The sequence below is a fragment of the Ixodes scapularis genome, unplaced genomic scaffold (assembly GCF_016920785.2).
Source record: "Ixodes scapularis isolate PalLabHiFi unplaced genomic scaffold, ASM1692078v2 PGA_scaffold13__105_contigs__length_92229423, whole genome shotgun sequence".
NCBI lineage: Eukaryota > Metazoa > Arthropoda > Arachnida > Ixodida > Ixodidae > Ixodes > Ixodes scapularis.
The window spans coordinates 82,145,964-82,173,018 of NW_024609839.1; the positions used below are offsets into that span (position 1 = coordinate 82,145,964).

Genomic DNA, 27,055 nt, shown 5'->3' on the forward strand with positions numbered 1-27,055 from the left:
GTTAGTCACACTTGGTCAGACTCGCGCAAGTGCGTGAACTACCCTTTAGAAGGATAGGGTCTATTATGGCCATTACTATTTAGTTACTTTTCTAAAAAATAACTAAGTTATCATTGCAGTCACTTTTAGAAAACATAATCTGTTACTGCTATCGAAAGAAGCAACGATCTACAATATTGCAATACCATCCAAGACTTGCTTGATCACATCAGTGGCAGATGCAGGGGAGAGGGAGGTGGGGGAGAGGGGTCGAACTTCCCCACTTTCAAGAGGGAAGGGGAGGGCCCCCTCCCTCTTTCCTTTCTCTCCTCGAAAGAATTCCTGCCTACACCCCTAAATCACATCCTCTTAGCATGTATTGGGCATAAGGGCTGCGTTTGCATTTGGTGAGGACTTGGATTTGATCACACGCTTTCTGCCCTATGGATGGATGGATGGATGTTAATGGCTATACCTGTTGTAACAGGCAGTAGCTTGCGCCACCTAGCCGAAGAAATGTTTGCCGCCATTGTTGCCTGATGGGGTTTTGAAAAGGGTCTAGTTTGGCTTCGTTATCTACCTAAACCCCATTACCAGTCTTCTGCCTTAGCTGGTGGCGCTTTTAACTGTGGTTCAGACTATTTGTCAGTGCTTGCTTTGTCTCCAATATGTCACTCCCCTGAACTTGCCTCTGCCCTGGTGTCCTCGTAGAGAGACCTACGTGGAGCGCGAGCCTGGCGAAAGTGCAAACGACCGCAACGACCGGGCCATCCGCGTCAGCGTCGACTGGTACATGAACCACCTGAACTCAAGGGTGGACGTGGTCCTGCTCACAAACGACGAGGAAAATCGTCGTAAGGCCGAGGCAGAGGGAATCAAGGCGTGCACCTGTGAGTCGCTTCATTTTATGTCTTCGCAGCTCTACAGATGTAGCGAATCTAGAAGCAGCGTTCCTTCGCCGTACCGGTCGATACTTTTCCAAGATTTTGGTTACGTCCACTTCTATGACCCTGAAAGAGTGCTGGACGTCTGAAGTTGTTGCTGCAGACGAATACAGAGTTCAGGTTCGTCTGCTTCTTGCGCAGGGGTTGCGTTGACGTCAGAACGACGCCGAGTTCTGGTTGATTTGATTCGAAAGATAGTGGGTAGACCTCAAGGCTGGATCTTTCATTTTGCTGGGGCCTCCGCTTCACCCTCCCCATCATACAGCATTTTGTAATGGGCGGGCCCCCCCGAATCAAGAGCCTGGCTACGTGCCTGCCTTGAGGTCTACCCAATATTTTTTTCAACCAGCCAAAAAGAGCTTGGCGTTCTGACGTCACCACAACCCCTACAAAAGAAGCAGACGAACTTGCACTTCGCACAGTCTGTTGCAGGTTAAGAATAGCGGGACAAGCTCCGCCCACAAAACCCTCTACTATTATCACTTTGGCAGAACAAATGCTGAAGATGAGGCAAGTAGAGAGGGAGAAACACCTATTCGTGGCAAGCAGAGAGGTTTGTGGGGAGGGACTTGGCCTGATATTCTTTTACTGCAACAGACAGTAGGTAGCGTATTATCCCTAAAAGCTCCATGCTCGACTTCATTAATATCCTTAAGAACAAAAAAAAAAAAAAAAAAAATGATGTCTACGTGCACACATTTACTATTCCTCCACCTCTCACAAGCCCTGCTCTGATTCTGCTATTCCTTGCATTTGTGCCACGGTGCTTTGTTTTCATTCACTCGAGCTTGACATCTCCACTGACTGCTGCTTTAGGACCGCTTCATGATGCAGCGTCCTCGCAGTTTCAGAGTATGTGCGGAGTCTGAGGGACCATCCGGGCCTCCTGGACAAGCTTGCCAAACTGGAGCTCGACGGAGCTGCCGTAAGTGAATCTAACCTAAAACATGCCCGTGCTGTCAACTTTGGGCATCTTAGCTTTGGGTTGCCCCCTTTACAGAGGAAAAACAGGTACCGGGCATTAGAAATCGAGGGGTTTGCTGTATAATGAGTGGGAAAAATGGGACTTGCACACAACAAGCTCAAACTTTCAACATGGGTGAAATGTGGTGGTGGAGTTCACTTTCTGAAATTTGAAGGAATAGCTGTGCTCCCATGGAAAAATAGAATAACATACTTGGACTCTTCAACGGCAAGCGCCGACGCAGGCTACCGAACCTTCCGAGAGTCACACTTGTGGCGCCACCTCCCAATAGGCGTAGAAAGCGCAAGGTCGAAAGCGGACAGCAGTTTTAGAGTGCTCGCTGCATCTGTCGCAAGGTGGTGCCACAGCCTCACTTGCAAGTGACTTGTTTTGTCGTGTTGGTGCCCACCGTTGAAACTGCCATGGATGTTATTCTTATTCTTCGCAAGAATGAAGCTACTGCTTGACATTTCGCAGGGTAACATCCCTCATTAAAATACATCTTTGACGAAAATTAGAACCCTCTATGTGCTGGTGTTGCTTTTCCAGCTCGTTTTCAGGTTTTATTTTTGTCAGCAATTATTTTATTGTTTGGTAAGTTTTATCTCGTACCGATGGTTGTGTCCCCATTGTCCACCGGGTGTCTTCGTTTAGGGTTGCCTTTCCTCTTTTGTGTACCCCTAGTTTAGGGGTTCAAAGCTCCCAAAGTCTTCAATGGGTTTTGCTCATTCACCTGTTGGGGCCATCTGGATTAACCTTGATTTTCTTTTGTGTGCTTTTCCGTTTAAAATCGTAGTCTAAAACAATTTGAAAAAAAAAAAAAAAAAAATTTTTAAAACACTGACGGAAAAAAAAAAAATTCCCCTATTTAGGAAATGATGTCACGGGCATGAAAATAAAAATAAAACCCCAAAACGAAGGGCCCTACCTACTACGTGGTATAAGACTGAAAGAGCCGTCCTTGAGTTTGGGTGCCGTCACGGTAACAGCATACCGACGGCGGCTCTAGGGCGAAGTGGGGGACAAGCGCAAGGGGTTCCTGTTCCCGGAGCACCTCCCGCAGTCTGCGCTGCATCTGGGCATCAAGAGCGGCAAGTATGAGCAGGGAAAGTTCCAGGCGAGCCGGGAAAACTACCTCGAGGGCAACGTGGTCATTGGCGGCGACAACGAGGGGGAGTCGCGCTCCGTGAGTGGTGTTGTGCCAGTTGGGCCGACTTTTTCAGTTTCCCTTTTACGCGTTAACCACACTGCCGCCCTTGCTGGGCATGCCTTACAGACGCAGAGACAAACCTGAAGGCACAGGAATAGTGAACACACTTGTGTTTGATTACAACCAAGTTCTTGTGATCTTTTATCATGGCAGAACACTAAAAAGCCTATATAAAACAGAGTGTCTTCAGTGCTTGATCGGTGTCACATGGGCTGCGTTTGCAACAGAGCTGCAAGGAGGAGACGAATGCATTGGTCGTCTGCAGGCACCTCCGCCTTTACGCTTGCTCTCATCCTCGCCGCAACGCAGCGCAACACCTTTGCACTTGCGACCAATCGGCACATGAGGCGTCTGCCATCGGATTGCAAATGCTGCCGCGGTTTAAGTTGCTTCGTTTCTTACATCTAGGCTTTCGCAGGACGCACTGGCATGCTGGCACAATCTATGAGGTTATCCTGGAACTGCGTTTTACTAGAGCGAAGGTTTTGTGGTATTTTCGACATCAAATGTACATACTACCTATAAAGAATGATAATTTATAACACTGTTGAAAGATTTTTAAAACAAAAAAGAAACAGCAATGCTAAAAAAAAAATAGGAAGGATGCGGACATGCCAAGTGTTCCATGGCCATTACTGTATTGGGGGTTGTAAAAAGTTTTAAGGCACACGGTTGTAAGCAGTCACAAGTGTGTGAGCCAGCCTTTAACATGAAGCTAGTAGGAGCTTGTAGGGGCAGAAATAGAACCGAAGGCCGACGAACGACAAGCAGACTAAACTTAAAGCCAGTCAAGGTTGGCGGGGAGAACTCGGAAACAAACCTGCTAGATGCCTCGCAGGACCGGCCGACGTCTGTCCTCGTTGTCCCGAAGTAGCAGTTTCTTAGCAGAACGTCGTCTGCTGTCATAGGGCCTCTGGGAGCTTCCGGGGGCTCAAATGATAAATAATTTCTCCAATGCTTTTTTTTTTTTTTTTTGTCTACTTATTGATTGTTTCGCTTTGCACTCTTAGGGGAGGGGGTGAGGTTGTTACACAGTCCCAAGCTCTGTAAGCGACGAAACTCGGAGCAGTGAGAGGGATATTTGATGGAGTTGTTAGGGTTCGGTTGGTACAGAAAAGTGGACCGATTGCAGCACCTTGGAAGCTATTTTGCAGTAGAGTATCTATATAGCGTGAAATGTATAGCAAGAATATGGTAGCTAAGTTGAAGAGTGCCCATAATATTGGTACTTGCTTTTGATATACTAAAGTAGTTGTGAGGTATTTCCTTAAAAGTCTTTTTGCGGTAAAAAAGTAATGATGTATTTAAGAGTAAGGGCAAAATACGGGTATTTCTGCAGAAGTCGGCCATTGTTCCAGAAGAGAGAGAAACAGGGTCTTTGAGGACAGGAATAAATAGAACACACCAGTACTCTCATCGGGACTTGCTGCAAAGCGCAAAATACAATGATAAAAGTTTTCGCGCACAATCGTCCAAAAAGTACCGACGGATGAAAGCATCGTTCGAGTGACTTTTAGTCAAACAACTGGCCATGATAAAGTTGCAGGTAATGCAAAGATGCAATCGAGTTGGACAAGAATAGGGTTAATAATCCTTGAAGAAGGGGAAAAAGGGGGACAAAGGACAAACTCAAATCTCCAAACACAGCTAGGTGACCGGCGCACGACTGAAAAAATCCGACTGGCCATCAAACGACTGGACGTTCTTCGACAAAGGGATTTGGACGAAATTGTTCCTTTTGGGCACCAAAGACTCGTTCATACATACACCACACTGCTACCCCAGCACTATCAGTTATGATGTTATGACATTGGGGCATCCTAGAAGTTTGCCCAAGCCAGCCTCCTGACATAATGCCACAGCAATGTAGCATTAGTCGGCACTAGAAATAGTGCTGGCCTTGCCGATCCGGCGCCGACTTCTCGGTCTATTAGTGACGCAGCGCTGATGCGGCTCTTCATCAGCGCCCTTCTTATGGTTGCCGACAGAGTGAGAAGGGCACGAGCATGAGCACACACTCGTTGCCTTCTGCCGTGCTTTGGCCGCGAGTGCATGCTCGAGGCTGACGAGATGCCTAGACCTTATCGAGGGCAGGATGCTGGAGGCACGTTGGCTGAAACTTCCTCCTACCGTTATCATTCTGCCGGTGACTATAGCTTTGATTTAGTGCCATGACATGTTTGTACCGACCTTGACGCTCGTCCTTCGGCGGCATGGTTCCACAGATATTGATCCAGGGTCGCGGCCACCTGAACCGGGCCGTCCACGACGACTTGGTGGTGGTCGAGACCCTTCCGGAAGAGCAGTGGTCCCTGCCGTCGGGATTGGTGCTCCTGGACGAAACTCAGGACGAGGAAGAGGACAAAGGGGTTAGTTGAGTGTTTGTGAGTTGGAAAACGTTTCTTGAACTACGGTACCCAGGGCGCTTCTCTGACCGCTGCATCCACCGCGTTTTCGTTTGTGGTTCTTCAATTTCTGCCGGAGGACGTCGTTGGAGGGCCGCGTTCTCGCTCGCCACAATCTTCACGGCGGCACGGCAGTGATGGCAGATGTGGGAGACGCCTGTTCGGCTGCAGGTCGCCCTCCAGCTCGTCAGTCCGCGAAGGCTATGGCAGCCAGGAGTTGGAACGCCACGGACATGGCGAGACTTGCATTTGCTCATGCTTTTTTATTCTGCAACCAATGTGGACCGCAAGTTCATCTGCTTCTTTTGCAGGGGTTGCGGTGACGTCTGAACATTGAGCTTGATTGGCTCTGATCAAAGGAAGGGGTAGAACTGAAAGCAAGCTGCCTTGAGGTCTACCCACTATTCTTCAATCAGAGCCAATCGGAGCTCAGCGTTCCGACATCACCGCAACCCTTGCAAAAGAGGCAGACGAACTTGTGCTCCACACAGCATTGAAGTCTACCCAGTATCCTTCCGATCAAAGCCAATCAGAGCTTGGCGTTGTTCTGACTTCACTGCAGCCCCTGTGCAAGCAGCAGGCGACTTGATCTCCGGATCGCCTGAATCCAGGCATGTGACAACGTGACGCTCCCACTCCTGCGACGTCATCCGTTGCCTTTTCATGATCGTTTTCGATGCGTGGGCGGGATGGGACGCCAAACGCACCAGTCAGTGACGTGATTCGGGCATTGTGGTGGTAGCTTTATGCGTATTGCCGCCATTGAAAGCATTTTCGGTTCTGGTTCCAGGATGAAGAGGCCAAGCTTTCGAAGAAACGGGCCGTCTCGAATAAGGTGCCGACCGGCCGCATCGTGGGCATCCTCAGGCGCAAGTGGAGACCGTACTGTGGAATACTCCAGCCCTCTAACATCAAGGAGGTGAGAGTTGGTCCCCGTGGGGTTTCGAGCCACGAGACTGTTTTAGCAAATTCTTTTCGAAGGTACTGTGCAGACCGCAAGTTTGTCTGCTTCTTTTGTGGAGGTTGTGGTGACATCGGAGTGCCAAGCTCTGATTGGTTGAAGGATAGTGGATAGACCTCAAAGCAAGCTGCCTTAAGGTCTACCCAGTATCCTTCAGTCAGAGTCAATCGGTGCTCGGCGTTCCAACATCACCACAACCCCTGTAAAAGAAGCAGATGAACTCGCGCTTTGCATACCGCTTTAGAATAGCTCTTGAGAGCATTCTTTCAGGTGACAGAAGGAGCTGCCAGTACCAGTGTTTTTCTATGAAAACACGATTTGCTAACACTCGTCGTCAATTGTGTCGCCGAAACTTTTGACTGCTGCTTTCGTTATTTGTTGTTGTGCATAGATTTACTGAGGGCAACTAGATCAGCTAAAATTCAATAGATAACACAGCTCAAAAAAAAAAAAAAAAAAGTGAGGGGTTTAAATTTGCAAACCAAAAATTATGCAATGCTCTAAAGTGTGTGTGTGTGTTTTTTTTTTTTTAGCGTAAGCCAAGGCAACAGCGAATTGAGAAAGTAGCAAAGACGAGACAATACGCAAGCGTCGAGAACGTGTGATTATCGCCATCTCACAGACATCACAGGGAGTGTTCTTATTTGAACGCAGGCAACCAGGCACCTTTTTGTGCCGGCCGAACGCCGGATCCCGAAGATCCGCATCGAGACTCGCCAGGCAGACGTCCTGTGCCGCCAGCGCATCGTCGTCTCCATAGACAGCTGGCCGAGAGACTCTCGATATCCACAGGCGAGTGAGATTTTGGGGTAGTCGCAAAAACGACAGCAATCGCTCGCCACGAACCCCAGTTTAACTTGACTTGACATTTCCGTCGAGCTGCGTTATACCCCGATTCACCTTACGACCAACCACAGCGGACATTACGAGCGATCCCAGTAGATCCAGCGCCGTAAATATTTCTCGTGACTACGTGCTCTATGCATTGCCGCTTCTCTCTCGAAGGCCATGTAACACTTGCACGGCGTTGAACTGGCTTCGATTGCTCGTAGCATGTTCTGCTGCCCGTCGAAAGGTGAAACGGAGTATATAGTCGTCTGCAATCGACGTCAAAAGATGGGGGTCTGTACAATCGAGGACACCAAACGGGGTTTTGTGTCACCGTGCTTCTCTGCCAAGTTGGCTGTGCCTCAAAGGATAGCTTTTGGCGTGGACCAGAATTTGTCTGGGGAGTTTAGAATTCACTGTGCATTTTTCGGATGCACTACGGCTCCTAGGTGGTGTTATCATGGCACGAGACTGCATGCCACATTCACAATAATGCCGTGCCCTCATCTCGTGTTCACGGTGCAACGGTGTTGTGGTGTGCATACTCGTTTGACAATATCACCGAGTGTATGGTAAAACCTCACTGTTGTACTCTTCACAGAATGTGGCAAAGGTGTAGCTAAACAAAGCTTGAAAGTTATTTGCCGAGCTTTTACCACACTTAAATGAGATCTTTGTATTTTTACTCTAAATTCAATTAAGGAGCGTCGCGAAGCCTGGCATTGTACTGTTCATTTGGTTCAGGTCAGGTGTAACTTTGTTCATCATATACACCAACTCATGCTTACAAACAAACCGGAGCGCCCCTAGCGGCACGCCACCGGCACTACACATACACAATGGGGTGTGGGCAAGAAGCACCGCGTCGTGCGTTAACAAACCCTTAGAATGTTATGTTCTCAGTGTCGGTGTAAGTCCCCATGTCCTTTTTCGCGTGGAAATTGTTGATTATAAGCCTTCCTAGCAATCTCTTACTACTTTAGTGGCCTGAGCCAAATTAACGAGGCTTGTTACACCGCAAAACTTGGTGTACATAATGTGATGTGCGGCGATTCATTCTTCATGAATGCCGCAGAATGGACGCGAAAGTCTGGTTCATATGAGATTCTCCTCGCTATTTTCAGTCGCGACGTCGCTTGGGCTGCAAAAACGTGGTCAATAGCAGCGATGCTCAACGTCGATACTCAAAACCGTAAGCAGAATCCGACCAAGTGAATCAGGCATAACAACTCGGTGATGGCCACTGGTAACAATGGTCAACATCTCCTTGTATCTACGGTTTACTCCAAGCCTACTTACCCCAAGCAACCTTCAAACTTCAAAGTATTTCGAGGCTTGCATTTTCCTTTTATACCGTTTGGTCTACTGGTCACTGTCATTTGAATGAGCAGACGACAGTTTGAACAAGTTTGAAAGAGTAGACGACAGCTTGAACGATCAGACAGCCATTTGAATGTGAAGACGCACTGAACATGCTCTGCGGGTGGTCTGGACAGCTTGACGGTTTTCCCACGTTCATGTTGGAACAAAACAAATAAATCTGCTGACCACATGTATCCGTGAATTCAACCCAAGGTGCCTCCTGCACAAGTATTCGGGGTCCCAAGGTGTCCGGTTTCCTCTTTCATGGCATCTATGCACGTTCTCAGACAAACTGAGCAGACTGAGAACACATAAAAACTGATCTTCATATTTTTCCCGGCTCTTTTGGTACAACCTCAGTCGCAGCGTTTTGACAAAAGGCTGGTTTTAGTTTGGATTCTTCCAAAGCAACACAGGAATGCCTGTCCTGCATGGCGACTTCTGCCCACACCCCTAGACCAGAAGTGCGCCCTAGGTGCCACCACCGCAACGTGACGTAACAGAGATGAGTTCGTGTATACCAGGGGTGGCCAAGCTGGCCCGGCTTTAGAGCCGCAAACAAAACCACAAAACTTCCAAAAGTCGTTGGGGGGGGGGGGGGGGGGGATTTGTTTAGAGCATTGAACAAAGCAAGAACTACTTTCAATCTATCCGAGTCAAAAGCAGTCCTACTGTACGTAAGGTAGCAGTAGCACAAGACTACCAAAACACAACCAGTCTCGATTTAAAACACGTTCCATTTCTTTTTTTGAAGAAGTGCTCGTGCGACCGGGAGGGGGCGGGGAAGGTGGGGGGGGGGGGTAGGGGAGGCAGCCGTGAGCCACACTTTAACACGCGAAGAGCCGCATACGGCCAGCTTGGCCACCCCTGGTGTATACAGTGGGCTTGTTCTATTCATCTGCACCAGCCGACACCGATGTAGGTAAATCGAATGTAGCAACTATCGTGTGTATTGGGGCTTCTCACAGGGTCATCTTGTGAAGGCACTCGGCGAAGTGGGTGACAGAGCGACCGAGAACCAAGTGCTCCTCCTGGAGCACGACATCCCTCATCAGTGCTTCTCGAGATCCGTTCTTGACTGCCTGCCCTCTCTGCCGTGGACCATCGGACCGAAGGTAGGGGTCTGAACTTCATTGTTGCACTACGATCATAAACCTGAATTGTATGTGTGTGCAGTGTCGTAGTTTAGCCTTGGGCAATGTTAGCTGGAAATGTTGAAGTAGCGGTTGGGTGCTTTTAGTGGCACGATGCAATGAAGACACAAGGTACTGGCTTTGAGAACATGTACACTCCAGAGGATTCAACAAGGATTGCCATCTGTTGCAACACTTCATGGTTGCAACACAGGCTTTGTTGACGTTTTGCTATTTCTGCGGCCACAATCAGAGTTAGCATCAATGCATCGTCTATGTGCATGGTATTCATTATTACTATAGTTCCGTTTCACTTTACTATGAACTCCAGTAGATACTGCGAGCGATCGCAGCCGATCCAATGCCACGTGAGTTATCATGTGACCTTCGGAAAGGGAGCAATCATGAGCGAGGCGGATAGTCGCGTGACGCCTTTGCAGCTTCAAATTGGCTAGGACGGCTCATAGTGCCCGCTACGGTTCATCGCAAGGCAAGCTGGGGTATAGTAGTATGTGTTTTATTGGGCCGTGTTTGCATTGTTATAATACTTGTAATTTCACCTGTGCTTGCAACACAATTTGAATGTATACCACCCTACTGAATTCCCCGAATTACGACTTGTAGTTTCGTGAGAGATGAAGTTATCATTAAAGTGTTTTTTACTGGCAGGAAGAGAAGAACCGGGAAGACTTGCGGCATCTCTGCATTTGCAGCGTGGACCCACCAGGGTGTACGGACATTGATGATGCACTGCATTGCAGGGAGCTGCCCAATGGAAACTATGAGGTACAAGGACTCATTTTTATGGGGAGGGGGAATGTTTGAGTCTGTGCTAACATTTATTTCTCTCCGGTAGCTTTTTAGTTCGACACATTTCTGCACATCTTTGAGAATTCCTTGTCTTTGCTTGTTCGTTTCCTCCACTAGTAGTTTATTAATGTTACGAATTTAGCAGTCTTTGCCCTGACTAGGGTCAAAAGTGTCGGCAATGCACTGGCTAAGGTGCCGGAAAGCTACACTGATGCTCGTTAGGGAGAAAAAGATAATTCAAATCCCTATTGTCAACTTCCTGTTCAAGGTGCCTTCAAGGGCATTATGAAGATTCCTTTTCATGGAATAACTGACTACTGTCCTATTCAAGGGGCCATAAAAAATTTAATGTGCTTCTTCGTGTTACCATGAAGTGTCCCACAATGAGATCATAAAAGGGAAATGAATGGGATAGTCCCTTTACTGTTTCCATTGGAGAGACCATGAGGCATCTCTTGAATGGGACCATGCAACACCTCTTTTATGGGACTATGAAGTGTTCTGTGATTGGGACTTTGAAACATCCTTGTTATGGGACCATGAAGCATCCCTTTTATGGGACTATGAAGTGTTCTGTGATTGGGACTTTGAAACATCCTTTTTATGGGACCATGAAGCATCCCTTTAGCAGGACCACAGAGCACCCCTTAAATGAAACCATGCAACACCTCTTTCATGGGGCTATGAAGTGTCCCTTGAATGGGACCATGAAACACCCTGTTAATGGAACTATCAGGCGTCCTTCATTTGGGACCATGAAGTTCACTTGGAAGGCCCATCACCATGACCCTAGAAAATCGTCTTGACCCAGCGTTGCCTCTCGTGCAGGTGGGAGTCCACATCGCGGATGTGTCGCACTTTGTCCGACCGGGAACGGCCTTGGACAAGGAAGCTGCCAACAGGGGGACCACAGTGTATCTCGTTGATCAGGTGAGGGCAAGGGCATGCCCGTCATTCTGACAAGTTTTCGGACTATGAGAAAGGCACAGAAGCAAATTTCAAATTCACATTCCTTTCCAAAAGTATGTAGCAGAAGTGCCTCGGGAGCATCTGGTGCAGTTTTTGTTTTGGGTGGCTTTTTCACTGGGTCACAAACTCGCCTGACAGAGGGTGCAATAAGTGAACCTGAGGTGACGTTGCCTCCATTCACAGCCTTGAGCGAAGACGTGATTGTGCCGGACGTTATGCTTCGAAGGTGACGCAACATAATAGCGTTGGATGTCAAATTTAGGTTTAGAAGACGATTGAGCATAATTATGTGGGACGTCGACATCAGGCAATGACTGCGACCATTAGCATCTTGATTAATTAAAGCAATGATGATATAGGGTGTCCTAAGCGAACCTTCTGCTGTAAGATGAGCCAGGAAAATCAGTGCCTGCACATAGAAAGCTCAAGCTTTCACCGAATGTGCACTAAGCGAGTCGATTTCACCATGTGAAATTTTAAGGTGCAGTTCTGTTCCTGTAAAAAATGAAAGCGAAAAACTCACCAAAGTCAAGGATGTGTGCTTTCAAAGAAAACCAAGTTAGCGACGCTATTTACTTGTGGCACTATCTCCCGATAGGTGCAGCGAGCAGACGATGCACTCTATTGTGTGCTCACTGCGCTTGTCGGTGGATGGCGCCACTTGTAAATAGCGTTGTTAACACGGTCGTCTGCGTAACGCCCAACCTTGACTTTGGCAAGTTTTTTGCTCTAATCTTTAATAGGAAGAGAACTGAACTTTGAAATTTCACACAGTAAAACTAACCCACTCAATGCACATTCCGTGAAAGCCTGAGCTTTCTATGTGCGGGCACCGATTTTTCCGGCTCGTTTTACGGCGGAAGGTCTGCTTGGGGCACCCTATTCTTGCTGGTGGATTTTCTTTCCCATTGAAGACAATATTTTTGTGCCGTGTTTTCTTTCCCCTTTGAAAAGGACGGGAATCGCCGAAAAGATTTTCATTCTTATTTTTGCGTGTTCGGGTGAGTGTCGGAGGATTTTTGGTGCCACTGTAACATTGCCCTAGATTTCTGCACACCCACTTGTATTTCATTCTTTTATGTGTTTTGGGCTCTGTGACAATTATATATGGCACATCAGTGTATATGTATCACTGAAGCACATTTTCCTCCCACATTACAGAGGATAGATATGGTGCCTGAGTTGCTCAGTGCCAATTTGTGCTCCCTCCGAGGTGGCGAAGAGAGGTTAGTTTACTTATTTTACATCTTCTTTTTTTTTTTTTGCTTGCTGAACTTAAATGAGGTCCCAGGTTTTTTTAGTATCTCTATAATTTCTTTTATTTGTGTATTTTATTGAACTTAAACAACATTTTTTTTTCTGCTGTAATTAGTTCTTCATGGGACCTTGGCGGTTTCTAGCAGGCTGAACTCCTAAAGAAAATTGCTTTCTAAACCATAGATCCATAATCCCCTGCAGGGTGGTTTTACAGCATACAGTCGGCTCGCAATGATTCTAACTTGGATATTTCATGCTCCTGGTTAATCCAAACAAATTTAAAATTTTTGGTTGTCCCGCTATGTTTTTAAAGGGGCAGTGCAACGGTTTTAATGTTGAAAGAATTGCCAGTTTTGCATTTTTTATATTGTTTATACAAGCCCAAGTGACCAAAAACGCGTCACCTTTCCCCAAAAAACGGCTATTCTGCTGCGTAATCGCAAGGCCAAAAACGAATTATTTGCCGATCTACAGCCGCCGGTGGCGGCTACGGGAACTAAAATGACGGCGTCTCTAGGGGATACGCGGAAGTCAACTTACTCTGTCCCCCTCTGCTGCTACACTCGCCGTCAGTCCGGTGGCGGACCGTCCTTTGTGTCCATCACTCGCCGCGACCTTCGACAAGGCTAATCCTTTGAAAGTCGACAATCGCGGAGGAAGCGGCTGGGGTCTCTGAAGAGAGGGCCCAAGGGGAAACCACGTGAATCCCCAGAGATGTCACTCGAAAGCCGGCGTGGAGAGTTGAGAGGCACTTCGACCTTCGATTTGTTTCATTTTTTTTGTGATAAGAACTAGCACTCGCAAGAAAATGCGGCTTTCGGTTTTTCGTTCCATAGGTGACGCAGATTAATTTCCGCCGTTAATTGGCCAAAGTCTGAAAATCGTTTAAAGGGAAGCTAAAGAGGTTTTTGAAAAAAACGAGTTAGAGGTGAATTCTAGAGTATTTGTATCCCGTGAATCTGAATATCACGTTCATTTTCCCCGAAAATGTAACTAAATGTGAGGAAATATGCAAAACCTCCGAGCAGTCGTTACGTCATAAAAGGATCTTTCGGCTGCCAAGTGCATGTCGCTCGTATGGGCAGCTTGTGCAATTGCAAGCTTGCCGGGTATATTCCCCCGCACTGACACCAGTAGTGACGTCTTTTTCTGACCTTTTTGAAAATAGCAAGAGTGCGGGTGCATAGCTTCGATAGGCGCCGAAGACGCGCAAGAGCAAAGATTCCGAAAGTTCCTTTTATGGCGTAACACTCCAGGAAGAACGGGCTTCAGCGGTACTTTGAACATTAAATTCTGCAGCCTCCGTGCACCAAAATGAAATATAATCTTGATATTTGTGATACTGGAGGCCACATGAAGGTGATTTAAATGTTTTTACTTAAATACAGAACAGTTTCAGTTTCCCTTTAATGTATTCATAAGCCGCTTAATTCGAACGGCGTTTTCGTGCAATTCATACCTTTTTTTCTCACAGCCCCGTTGAGTGCGCTCCTTTCTGAGCGCGGGTGCGCTGCAGAGAGGCAACACCTGCGGAGCTTGCTTCTGCGGGTGTTGCTTCTCCGTAGCGCACTGGTGCTCGGTGAGAAGTGCACTCGAGGGGGCTCAATCAGGGCACACATGAGCTCTCAAAACGGGCACTACGCATAAATTTCCATTGCAACTTTCGCGGTCCACATGACAGCGTCCTCGCAAGTTGCTATGAAAACGGCCGCGCAATGCCCGTTTGCATCGCTCATGTGTCCCCCTGCTTAATTGTCCACATTAGACAACTTCTTGGCCTGATGAACAAACTTTTTGAACATTTTGTTTTGAGTTGTCATGTAGTGACTAAACAGTCCACAATAAACAACATTTCTGAGAGATAAATAAATTTATGTCACACATTTCACAAATGTTTCATCCTTGGCATACCTGCTTATGAATCATCAAATATCAGCTTTGTATGTGTAGCCATCCATACGGCAAATCAAAATTTCTTCTTGAATCATATTTAGATTATTTTTGATAATTCAAACTTCGATAATTCAAACAACATTTCTGGCTTCCTAAAGTTTAAATTAATGAGAGTCTCCTGTATTATTTTTTCTTTCGCTTGTGACCATGCTTTTCTTAAATATTAACTTGGAAACTAAATCTGCAATGAAGCAGAATATCCTTATGGCGTCCTCTTGCCAAGTGGACGGCTGTAACAGAAAGACGCGTCTGGTGCAGGGGTTCTCAAACTTAGATCATGAAAAACCCCCCTCTCCCCCAGTTTCAGCATTGGTGTAATAAGCCAGTGTGGAAGAATACAGTTCCCAGAAGCATTAACACACATAGTAGGGAGTGTATGGTTTGGGGAACCCATCAGGCTGCTCTGGGGAACATCCCCAAGCTCCCAAACTTTCTTGACCATCCCTGAACCTAGGTAAATAGCTAATTTAATCTGGGCCACATACTGATGCATAACTGTGAGCCAAGCACTCCCTAGTATGTGTGTTAATGCTTACCAGGTCTGTAGGCTTCTGCACTGGTTTATTACACTAATTCTGAGACACAGAAGGGTTCCTTAGCCTTTTCTAATAGAAAGCACAGGGTAGCCATTCTTCCCATTGTGTGTCCTTGTAATTGACGTTGATTGTTAGCTATGCCTTCATTTTGCTTCTCCTTTCTTGTAAGGCTGGCATTTTCAGCCATCTGGGAGGTGTCCCCAGAGGCAGAAGTGCTTCATACCAAGTTCCACAAGTCCATCATCAAGTCAAGGGTATGGAAATTCATAAAAATCGAGATCTATATTTGAAATGTGAGGCTCAAAAAGGACTCTAGCATTTAATCCTTTGTTGTTTTATGTGAGCTGTAGATTAAGTTTAACCCGTTCCCTGCACCCTCGAGGACATTCTGAGATACAAAGCAATTCTAGCAACATTCGTAAGTTGAGTGGACATCTTTCGGAAGTTGGTGGCATAGTACCTCGAGAGTGGAAGCACTAGAATTCAATTAGACAACTGGAAAACCAGTCGCACGAAAAACTAGCTCTGTCTAACAGAGATTCATTGACATATGTAGTTGCTTTCAAGTTTCATTTGATTGCATAGCTGAAACCAACAGTTCTTTGGTGGGGTCTGCATATGTTGAAGGATCAATGTTGACTTCCATATTGGTAGCGTAGGGTTGTACTTCAGGAATAGTGATAGGGTAGAACTGCTGCATAATGAAGGCTGATATAAGAAAGAGATACCGTAAAATCCCGAGAGATAGCCCGGCTAACATCAAGAGCAAATCGGGTGAAAATATAGAGTGCGCTAACTTTCGGTGTACATTTGAAAAAGGTTTAAAAAAATGCTATTTTGAGGTCATGTCCCTTCCAAGCTTGTTAAGGTGGCGAGGGGCAACGAAGCAAAGATGACTGCACTTCCCAGTCAGCAACGTTCGCTTATATCCCGCCATAGCTAACTAGCTGCATTTACGCCAAGGCCATCATTGATCCTGACACTACTACTATCACTTGGAGTGAGCTATCTTTCGGTGTTTAAACAAATATAGCAAATCAAGTCAAATATAGGGTGGGCTATCTTTGGGGGGGTGGGGCATTTCTCGGGATTTTACACTAGATTTAGTTAAGCAAATTTAAACTTTGCTTTTGATACCGCTACAGGCACCTTTGGTGCTGATATAGTGAAGACACAAGTGTGAAGATTTTTCCTCTGAGAATTTACCGTGCTGTGGTGAGGCTCTGTGGTTTTTTTAACCTCAAGATTAGTTTTTCTCTCATTAATCACTAGCTCCAGAATTCAAACGGTCACCAATGCAGAAGTTTGCACCTCGCAATGCATGGGGATTCACTGCAGGAATTGACTGATTCTTCACCTAACACAGTGCTCAAAGCTGTTTTCCGGAAACCCAGCGTAATTTCTTGTAGGCTGCCCTTACTTATGCGGAAGCTCAAGCCCGCATCGACGACACGTCTTTGAACGACGAGCTGACTCTTGGTTTGCGCGGACTCAACCGACTGGCCAAGATCCTGAAGGCAAAGCGGATTGCAAACGGGTGAATGCTCGTCCTCCCCCCCCCCCCCCCCCCCTTCCCCCCCCCCCGGGAATTCAACGCCTATTTCAGCGGTGCCATTGAGTGTAACGGTGTGTGACCGACCCCACGCTGTTTTGCAGGGCGCTGACGCTGGCCTCTTCGGAAGTGAGGTTTCACGTGGATTCAGAAACTCACGATCCGATCGACGTCCAGACAAAACAGCTGCTGTGAGTGGACTGCACATCTCGGGATCTGTGGAGACTTGGGGAATATGTTTCTTATGCTGTCAGTGTCTAGCCATAGAGTGTTGCGAGCGACGCACTTGGAAGGCCTCGCCTTTAGCTACTCTTAAACTCGGCTTAAAGGGGCACTGTGGTTTCTGCTGAGATTGCTTGTTTATGGTCATAACTCTACCTACGGGCTTTGAGCATTCCAAAGAAACGCAAGTTTAAATCGATACGCGTCCGATTTTCCTATTAATAATAAAATCAAAAATCACAGCCTGCCCTTTTTTTTTTATTTGGTGCAGAAACTGGAGAGTGTTGTCAAATGTGCAACAGCCAATCTCGAGCGATTGCTTCCCACACAGCAAGGGGGCCGACCAACGGCAACCTGGTTTTCGAATGTGTGTGATTCATGCACGGGAAGCGATCGCTCACCAATTGGCCGTCGCACGTCTGACAGTGCCTTCCGGTTCCCGCACCAAATCTCAGAAAAATGTGCGTTTCGTGACCTTTCATCTGTGTAAAATCGGATGCATGTCAATCTAATTTTGGATTTGTGAGAATGCTTAGAGCCCATAGATTAGGTCATTTACAACCGTTTATAAACAATCCCAAAACCATCTTTAGTGCCCCTTTAATGTAAATTCGTATTCAAGCGACGGAAGCTCTTTTTGATGTCACGACCATGTATCTATTCAATTGTCCTGCGTGGAGGACAGAACAACATACCAGTCTCAATGGCGTAACCATGAATATATCTTTTTTTTTTTTTTTTTGGTAAGGGGGGGGGGGGGGGGGGGAAGGGAGTTGGGAGCTTTAGCCTCACAAGTTCCTTCCTGGCTTATGTCTCTGCACGACTGGTCATTGTGCTTAGGAGGAAACTGACAGATGTATGCGATGCGCTCATTAAAGCTGCTTCTCTGTTTTGTTGTTTCGCATTTTCGCATTTGAAGGGAGACCAACTCAATGGTGGAGGAGTTCATGTTGCTCGCCAACGCGTCTGTGGCGAGGCACATCTTCCAGGAGTTCCCGGAGTGCGCCCTGCTCCGGCGTCACCCGGCGCCAGCCCCCGCGAATCTCGAGCCCTTGGTCAAGGCGGGACACTCCAAGGCGAGCTGTAGTCCTCTGCATCCAAAGCCGCCGCTCACGTACAGGGACGCGTGCTCTTGGCTGCGCATATATGGAGCCGTAGCACCTAGAGGCATTACATAAGCAACGCCTAGAGTCTCGGCGCTCCATTTCCCGATCGTCTTGTGGGTGCTGCCATTTTGGTGCCAGGTGCGGAGCAGGCGGAATTGGCAATTGTCGCAATTCGAAAATGCAACTTCCTAAGCTTTAGATTAGGCGTTGGGGAGCTCGAGCTATATTGTTCTGATCTGTCGTGGACTGTTTTAGCACTTCTGGAAGACTAAAAAAATGCTCTCTGTGATTTCGGATGAAGCTTCAGATAACTGGCAACATTGATTTTGAGCACCAAGATGGCTGAAGCATTGCTACCATGAAGCGTATAGCTTGCTCAGTGACTCTAGCAGCACCCCGTCTTCACAGATCATACATTCTTTACTCTTCCACGGACGAAAAAAGTAAGGCTGTAATCTTCGTTTATTCAGGGGCCAAAGTTCTGACCGATGAGGTCGATGGAGTAGTTTCGGAAGTTGGTGGGTCAAGGGCTCCAAGCGGGAAAGTTGCTTCAGTTTCAAGAGAATTTCCACCAGGGTTGTTGGTTAAGAACCATGTATGGTCGTACCTCGTTAATACAGACACCTCTTTTGCCCCCTAGGATCGCTCATAACGTGTCGTCCGTATTAACGAGACAAGAATGCACGTGTTCAACCAGTTTGTCCCCAAAAATTTTTCGCCCACATAGTGGGGTATATCTATACTAACTGGGTTCATATCAACGAAACACGACCATAGTCGCGTTCATGGCATCTGTGCCCACTGTGGACGTACGATCTCGCTCGCAGTCGACAAAGTACACCAACCGACGTCACGTCGGTTGGTGTACTGATTAATGAAACGATGTTGAGCTGGAATGGCATTTCAGTTCCTCGTGTTAAGCACACCTACATGGGTGTACCAACCGGGGGGGCAAGGGGGGCGCTTGCCCCCCCCCCCAGTTCTCAGAGTGGGAGGGCAAGGCTTGTGTTTTTGCCCCCCCCCCCCCCTCGAAACGACCGCCACTGGGCAGGGCAAACACTGGCCGGCTGCAGGATACCAAGGGCACCAGATACCAAGGGATACCAAGGGGGGGAGTGGGGGGGGGGGGGGGGGGTCTGGTTTGCTTCCCCACTCAGAAACAAGTTGGTACGCGACTGCACACATATATAGCCGGCGACAACATGAGAACAGCATGGAATGTTTTTCGGATGGCCTCCCTCCAGTGACTGTAGGGGTTATTTGAACGTTCGGATGTCGCAGGGCTTTGTGGTGGAAGTGGAGAGCGGCCTGCGTCTCGCCGAGTCGCTCGACAGGGCCGTAGACCCCGAGCAACCCTACTTCAACGTGATGCTCCGCATGGTGGCCACCCGCTGCATGGCGAGGGCCCTCTACTTTTGCAGCGGCTGCGTAGCTCCGGAGGACTTTGATCACTACGGCCTGGCGATGCCTTTCTACACCCACTTCACCTCGCCTATTCGAAGGTGAGCACCCGCACCTTTGTCTTCTCGATGCATTGATAGAGGGCATCACACTTTTCGTAACAGGAGGTGGTTTAACCCGCGGAGCTTGTGCCTCTCATTCTGGCTTTATTCTTTAGGCGTGTGCAAATACAAACTGAGAAAAAGAAGGAGACTGGAGCGCGCGTGGACGTCGGAGAGCCGAGCCAATGGCGGGAATCATTGGTGGGTGGACGCAGAGCTAGCTGGCTTTGTTTCTACTGGATATAAAAACAAGGGCCTTTGTTTCGCTAGATGTAGCCTTGACAATGACGCGCGACACTGTGGCGTCATGTCATCGCGTGACGTTGTGACGTGATTTGACACCATGGCGTGACGTCATGATATAGCACGTGACAATGTGAGGGCTTTGCATGATCACAAAACCCTCACAACGTACCCTTCAGTGGCCTCTTTACTGTGCCTACGAAAGGACAAACGTAAAGAGGCCCTCTACATACTGCACATTTAGGACGCCTTTGGGAAATGCCGAAGAGACGGCCATTTCTCTTTCACTTGCCCGCATGTCTGTGTTCCATCCTTCTGGGATGGATGGATGAACCTTAGTGGTTGGGCCCTTTGTAACGGACGGTAGCTTGCGCCACTTAACCTTGATTCTAAGAACGACGAGAGTGGTAATGGCCTGTGCCATTACCAGTTTTGCCTGCTGGCAAACCCAGAAGCCCCTAAAATTGGCTAAACATCCGAGTGGATCGGACAAGTTCTGTCTTGGGTCTTTGGAACTCATTTTAAGCTCTCCTCATTTGTAAAAGATGAGCTTGCAGCTTCTGTTGAAGTTGAGACAACTTGATCTGCAACTGAATGGAGAGGCGATATCCTGGGCCGTGTAGAGCAAAGATGCGCAAAGTGGGGGCCGGGTTGTCACGAGACAATGTCTGGGGGTCGCGGAGGCCTCAGAAAGACGAGCTATGGTTATGTACTATTGGAAGGGGGAGGGGTTGTGGGGGAGTGGGAGTCGCTGGACGGTGTTTGGGTATTTTAGGGGAAGAACCTCGGATGTAGATGTTCTTGACTGCTCTCCCTTCATATTTAAATCTAATTCCCAGTGGGTACAAATGTCAAATGTTGTGAAGAAAGATTTTAATGGTTACAAATGCTAGTGACAAAGAAGACATAAAGATATTTCGTTTGTGGGTATTACAAATCTCTTTTCATTTTATAAATACAACAAAAGATAGATGTGTCATAAAAAAAATGTGTTGAATAGCTGTTTTGAGGTAAGGGAAGTGGAACAAGTTATTGTGTACCTATGTGGGTCACATGTGTTTTGCACAGTTTGCCCATTAATTAGTAATTCTGCCTGCAGATGGCGCAGCATTCCTTGAATGTTGTCGCATGGCACAAATGCCGCAGAATATGAAAAGCTTGGAACATATCTGTGTTTAATTAGAGAGTGGTCAGTCAGCAGTCACGGTTCATGGACAAAGCTCATGAGATATTTACAATTTCATACCATGTTTCTTTTTATGATGGCAAGGATGGTGTTTTTGACTCAATAACAGGGTGCTCCCTTGAATCACCTTGTTATTCTTTGTTTCGCTGGTAAACAGGAAATGCATGATGCATTTTGCCTGTCGCACAGCTGGTTTCGCTGTGCAGCTTACGGCCGGTCGTGCGTTAGCAAACAGACTTTCTCCGACACTCTCTTGTTGTTTTTGTAAGCGCAGCGCAACACGGCTGTTTTTCTACCGCTGCTCTACGAGAGAGAGAGAGAGAGAGAGAATGGAGTATGTGCGTGAAATGTAACAATCCCAGTGGTTTCAGCGAAAAAAGAAACGGGCAATTTTTGTGCACGAAAGAGTGAACATTAACTTTTCTAGCCACTTTGTTTCTAAATGTCTGCATGTTTTGTGCCCCTTGCAGTGTGAATGTGTTGTCTCTATACTCGGCGTCAAATCTCTCTTCCTACATATGCAACTTTAAAAACAATTAAAACTCGGAAGGAGTGGGGGACGCCGGTGTATAGGTGGCTGGAATTTCGGTTTCCTTCCCATCTCTGTGTGTACCAACAAACTAAAAAAAACAGCTGGCCACATTCTTCTCATTTGAAGTCAAAGTCAAATTGGATGTTTGATGTTTACACAGGGTAAGGTTGGTCTGCCAGGATGGGGCGACACTGGTTTACACTGTAGATAAGCAATTTTGCCAGTGCAGTACGGCTGCTAACCTGGGGTCTTTAACGTGCTCACGCAGTAGTGATGCACGACCGCACGCCGGTACGATGCTCATCTAGATAGAAACGGGCAGGGGTGGGGATAGAGCCCAGGATCCCTTGATTCTGCAGCGCGAGCTTTCGCTCCACGCGCGTCGAGCTGGGTGTGCGCTTTAGCCCACTCGGCCACCGATTCCCCCTCCTCTTCTCATTTGACTTGGTCTTATGTGGTCTGGGTGTGCAAGTCTGCCAGTATCAGTATCTTCAGTATCAACTGTTCACATGCATTGCGAAGCTATTCCACTGACCAGCTTTTTATGTTGCTCATGCGTACGTCCCAATCTTTGCTTTAACTGTGTTATTTTCATTCATTTTAGAGGGGCTGCACTATTTTTCTTGCTAAGACAAAGCATTTGGAAAAATCCTATGTCACTATTAGACGCATGTGGAGTATACTTGGAGTGAAACATGTAACTATAAGATCAAACTATGTTGATTAGCCTGTACAATGTTGTGGCACTCAATGAGATCTCATTGAACTGTGTTGTCAGCTAGGAACATAGAAAAAATTATTTGTTTGCCAGTGCTTGTAAACAAGCATTTTTGAGTTCCGATGGGGGAACAGTGGCCAAGGTTGTTAACGCACCGCGGTAAGGAGCACGTGGAGCGAAAGCTTGTGTTGCAGAAACCAGGGATTCCAGGGTCAATCCCCCACCCCAGAGCCGTTTATACTGAGAGAGTTTGGCCGATGGGCGGAGCTTGTTGGCCGCTAGAACAAGCGGATTTCGCGATAACACAATATGGCGTTACTTCTTTGTCTTGTTCATTCCTGAGAAATCGCGTAGAGTTCCTATGAGTCAGAGCCACAATATGGCGGACGGAAGTAGTCATCCCCCGGTTGTCAGACTACGCTGCTGTGGTTGTCAGACTGTCAAAATCTCCTTAAGAAGGCCAAACTCTCTCAGTATAAACGGCTCTGCCCCACCCCTGCCCGTTTCGACCTGGACAAGCATTGTACCGGCGTGCTGTCGCATTATTTTCACCAGACGATGAGAGAGGATTTCCAGGCTAGCAGTCTTACTCCACTGGCAAAATTTCTTGTTTACGGCGAAGACCCCAGACGCCCAGAGGTGCCGGCTAACTTCCTGCCGTCTAAACAACCGCACAACACGATCACCGAGTTCCGGTAAGATTCAGCCGCCCGTCCTTTGTCGCAGATACTCCGACTTGATGGTTCATCGCCTCCTCGGAGTCTGCGTGGGAGCCGAGGCCACCTACCCAGATCTCGTTCACAAAAACAAGTGCCAGGTAAACCAGAAACTCGTCTCCCCCCCCCCGAGACGCGTGTCCGCCTCACGGCTCCCGCTTTTGCTTCATCCTAGGAGCTGTGCAACAACCTCAACTACAGACACAACATGGCCCAGTACGCAGGCAGGTCGTCGGTTGCCCTGTACACTCAGGTAGGCTCAAGGCACATCATCCGCTTGACTTGAAGCGCTTTTACGTCGGGTTTGCGCCCATCGATGTGCCCTTCTTCTGCTTGTAACCGTATTCTGCATTGTCCGACGCAATTTACCTGTCTCATGTCAGTAGCAGAATTTGAATTTCTCGTGAGCCGGCACACCTCACCACACATCACTCTGCTCCGGTGGATGGATACGTAACTTTCCACGTAACATTAGCACGGAATGTAACGGCGGTATTTCATGTAACCTATCTTACGTGATTTACTGACGGAACCCGCTGCCCACCAACGCCGGCAATCACACAAATTGCCCGACACGCGTGATCCTCTGGCATTATTTGGTATTGCGGCTCTTAACAGGGGAGCACTGACACATTAAAATCATATTTTTTTTTATCATCCGAAACGATTGAAAACGATCCCGGGACATTACCCTCAGAATTTGAAATTTGGAAATTCAGTATTTGTGAAGTAAAAAAGCTATTTCCAAATGCCGAATTCGAAGTTCCCGCTTGATCCGCGCCGGTGCGTTGATGTCAAATATTGCGGACTCCTGAGAGTTCACTTTCTTTCACGACTCCCGGCTGTTGCCATGGCGACCCAAAGCGAGGAGGAAAGGAGCGAGCGCCGGCGTTGCAGCGGACCGGTTTTGAGCGGTGTCGCCTGTTTTCCGTGGGAGGATACAAATCCAGGAGATGGCACCACCACAACGAACTCCCGATTTTTGGTATTTCAAAAAGAAGGGCCGTAGTGCGTTCGCAATTGCGTTAAAAAACATGTTTTAGGATTGCCGTTATTAAATGTTATAGAGATGTCGCCTACAAAGCTTCTAAATTTCATGATTCTTGACATCGCGAATCAAAAGAAGCGAGGAGGCGAAGGGCGGGAGAATCAAACAACAAAAACAAAAAGGCGCGCGCAAGAAAATTTTTTTTGCAATGCTTTTTTTTTTTGCGTGTTTATGACTGCAACTTGCATCGTTTTAGACAATAAAAAAAAATACGACCTTTGGGGTGTCAGTGCCCCTTTAAGCTTGCAGCAATTATTCTTCCAATTAACATACCTCACCTTTATTGTGGTATAGCACTTTATTTGACCTTACAAAGGACCACAGGGAAAGTCACGAGTCATTTCAGCCGATCCAGTGCTGCGAGGGTATAACGTGACCATGAACACCGTGCGTCACTGCACCTTTCCTTAAAAAGCAACTCCGCTTCATTTTTGGTTTCGAAAAAACAATGCAGTGCTCTTCAGTATCGCCTAGGAAGACCACACGTCAAATATTACGACGCAGTTCTGTCTAAATGTTTCTTAAACGGTCCAACAAACTTTGCAACTCGCCAAGTTGCCGAAATCGGCTGACTCGAGCGGGCGAATTCAAGCGCAACCAACAGTGCAGTCAAGGCTACGGCATGGGCGGAGCCAACATTGAGCTAAACGTCATCATCATGGCCCCCTTTTGCTTGTTTTTACTTCTTCGATCGAGCGTAGCGCATGACGTCAGCAACGTTGCCTCTCGGCGCTCAGCGGTGTCCACGTGATTGGCGTACGCGCCTGCGCAGCGCGCTTCGAGGGAGCAGACCAACCGCCCGCCGTGGTCCCGCCGTTACCGCCGTCTTCCGCGTCACAACCACCGTCGTCGTCTCACCGTTTGTGATTATTGCCTCTCGGAGTTTCGTCCACACTATGGACACCACGTGCGCAGAGTCGCAGACTTATGCCGCAGTTGTGCAGATGTCGTCGAATGCCGTAGACACCAAAACGTGGCGAAGAGTGCGGTGCAGACGACACTCGCGCCTGCCGCACACCCGCCCCCATCCCGCCCGTCGTTGGGCCGAGGATCACGTGACATCTCGTACCACGTGATGGCCATGTACTTGGCGGCCCGAGGCCAATGTTGCCAGACGGAGCCGAAGTTTCGGTTTCGATTTCCGCTCGTGTTCAAAATTAGATTTAAAAATATATATCCCATTTTTCGCGAAGCAGACGACGTAGTGTCTTTTACTAGGGCTTTTCAATTCGAAATCACTCATTATCCCGAAATCTTCGGAATTGAGCGGAGTTGCCCTTTAAGGTCACTTGACGCTCACATGGTATTGAATCGGCTCGTAGCGTTCGCTTCATCGGAACGCAAAGTGTAGTATAGTGGTGAATGTTGGCGATGTAGTTTAGGTAAGTATAGGTATGTAAACGCATAACTACCGCGTCAAATGTCTCATAATATGGCATCCAAACATTAGAGGAGTGCTCTATCCTTACTTGTAGGGTATGAGGCCACACAAGGCTATCTCCACACAAGGCTATGTGTCTGAAGGGCACATAGCCTTTGTCAAGATGGCGGATTGAGATTGCTTCCGTTGCTCCAGATTGAAGGGCTTTTTTTTTGTGTGTGTGCTTTTTGGAACAAACAGACCTTCTTTGTCTTCCGTCTTGCTGGTCGCAGGCCTTCTTCAGGGACAAGGTGCTGGACGAGGAAGGCTACGTGCTTTTTGTGCGAGAGAATGCCCTCCAGGTGCTGATGCCTCGTTTTGGCCTGGAGGCGACCCTGTTTCTCAAGGAAGACGGATGGAGCTACGACCAAGAGGTGACAACCTTTTTTTGGGGCTTGTGGATGGTTCCTGAAGCAGGCGAAGGAAACATTGTCTGCCATTGATCTCGTTGTTCGCTGGGGCTTTGGGTTGCCCTAGCTTCCTCTGTGTCATCTTGTTGGTCTATCTTTACGTCTTTTTGTTGTTCTACTGCAGTTAGTTTGTTGAAACCTTGTCCCAAAGGAACACGGAAGGGATTTTTGATGTTTAGCCTTACGAATGCAAAATGTTGCAGCAGTATCCCAGGCCAGTGTTATAATCAACCAGACAAGGTACCTTTCAACACGAAATGTGTTTTACTAGCTGATTTCTGTAGTAAATTGCGGTTTAATTACATGTTAATACAAGCTATGCTGTGCTGGCCGATGCTTGCCCGATGGCGGCCAGTTCCTGATTCGCTCGAGCTCTCTGCCAGCTCGTGCACATTCTCTTCCTCCATTGTCCGAGTTACCACAATTTCCATGAAGTTTACGCCCATAGGGGACCATATACAAAAAGACCTGTTCACCGGCAGGATTTGAACTCGCCACCTTGAGACTGTGAGCCAAGTGCTTTACCAACCGAGCTATCCAGGGTCGGAGATCGGAGCAAGCAAAAAAAAGGTCATTTGCGGGGCGCGCGGTCGCGCTCTTTGTAGCCTTCTCTGTCATGCCGCACCATTTCACGGCATGTGTCAGAAATGAGAGGGAGTCTTCGCTAGTCACCCAGACTCGAAAAGGTCCGTTGTTACTCAAAAAGGTCCATTAATTGTTTGACCCATAAATTACTTAAACAGTCAACGAGGCCATTGCACTGCGTGCAAAGTGGGAAAGAAGTAAAACATGCACACGACACACCCACCTCTCAGATTCATTTCCGATGAGTCATAGCCATAGCCTGATTAAACCATTGTCGCCTGCTGTGACAGTATGTTTTCCCTTTCTTTCTTTCTTTCTCTCTGTTCTTTTCCCTCTTTGGTTAAATTTTAAGCAGAAGTTTGGCTTTGGTGGTTTCCAGTAGATTTTGAATGAATGAATAAATGTTTATTTTAGACTGTCATGCCGGGGAAGGGGGAGAGGTGGAACAAAATATGGCCTTTCCCACCTAACGAGTCTCCATCCTCTTACCAGCGCTACAACAGC

General features: G+C 47.5%; 1 protein-coding gene across 1 annotated transcript in view; it reads left to right on the forward strand.

Annotated features, from left to right (window-relative positions):
• Nucleotides 1-27,055, forward strand: part of LOC8038839 (exosome complex exonuclease RRP44) — a 55,118-nt gene that overhangs the window by 4,146 nt on the left and 23,917 nt on the right. Inside the window, exons 3-20 of the mRNA XM_042290000.1 lie at nucleotides 691-869; nucleotides 1,769-1,848; nucleotides 2,897-3,073; nucleotides 5,323-5,466; nucleotides 6,293-6,421; nucleotides 7,118-7,255; nucleotides 9,622-9,768; nucleotides 10,456-10,572; nucleotides 11,425-11,526; nucleotides 12,727-12,791; nucleotides 15,481-15,565; nucleotides 16,721-16,848; nucleotides 16,968-17,054; nucleotides 18,005-18,161; nucleotides 19,473-19,693; nucleotides 23,099-23,189; nucleotides 23,264-23,341; nucleotides 25,790-25,930. Coding sequence (XP_042145934.1) covers nucleotides 691-869; nucleotides 1,769-1,848; nucleotides 2,897-3,073; nucleotides 5,323-5,466; nucleotides 6,293-6,421; nucleotides 7,118-7,255; nucleotides 9,622-9,768; nucleotides 10,456-10,572; nucleotides 11,425-11,526; nucleotides 12,727-12,791; nucleotides 15,481-15,565; nucleotides 16,721-16,848; nucleotides 16,968-17,054; nucleotides 18,005-18,161; nucleotides 19,473-19,693; nucleotides 23,099-23,189; nucleotides 23,264-23,341; nucleotides 25,790-25,930 — 2,266 coding nt within the window. The remainder of the gene's footprint in view (nucleotides 1-690; nucleotides 870-1,768; nucleotides 1,849-2,896; nucleotides 3,074-5,322; nucleotides 5,467-6,292; nucleotides 6,422-7,117; nucleotides 7,256-9,621; nucleotides 9,769-10,455; nucleotides 10,573-11,424; nucleotides 11,527-12,726; nucleotides 12,792-15,480; nucleotides 15,566-16,720; nucleotides 16,849-16,967; nucleotides 17,055-18,004; nucleotides 18,162-19,472; nucleotides 19,694-23,098; nucleotides 23,190-23,263; nucleotides 23,342-25,789; nucleotides 25,931-27,055) is intronic.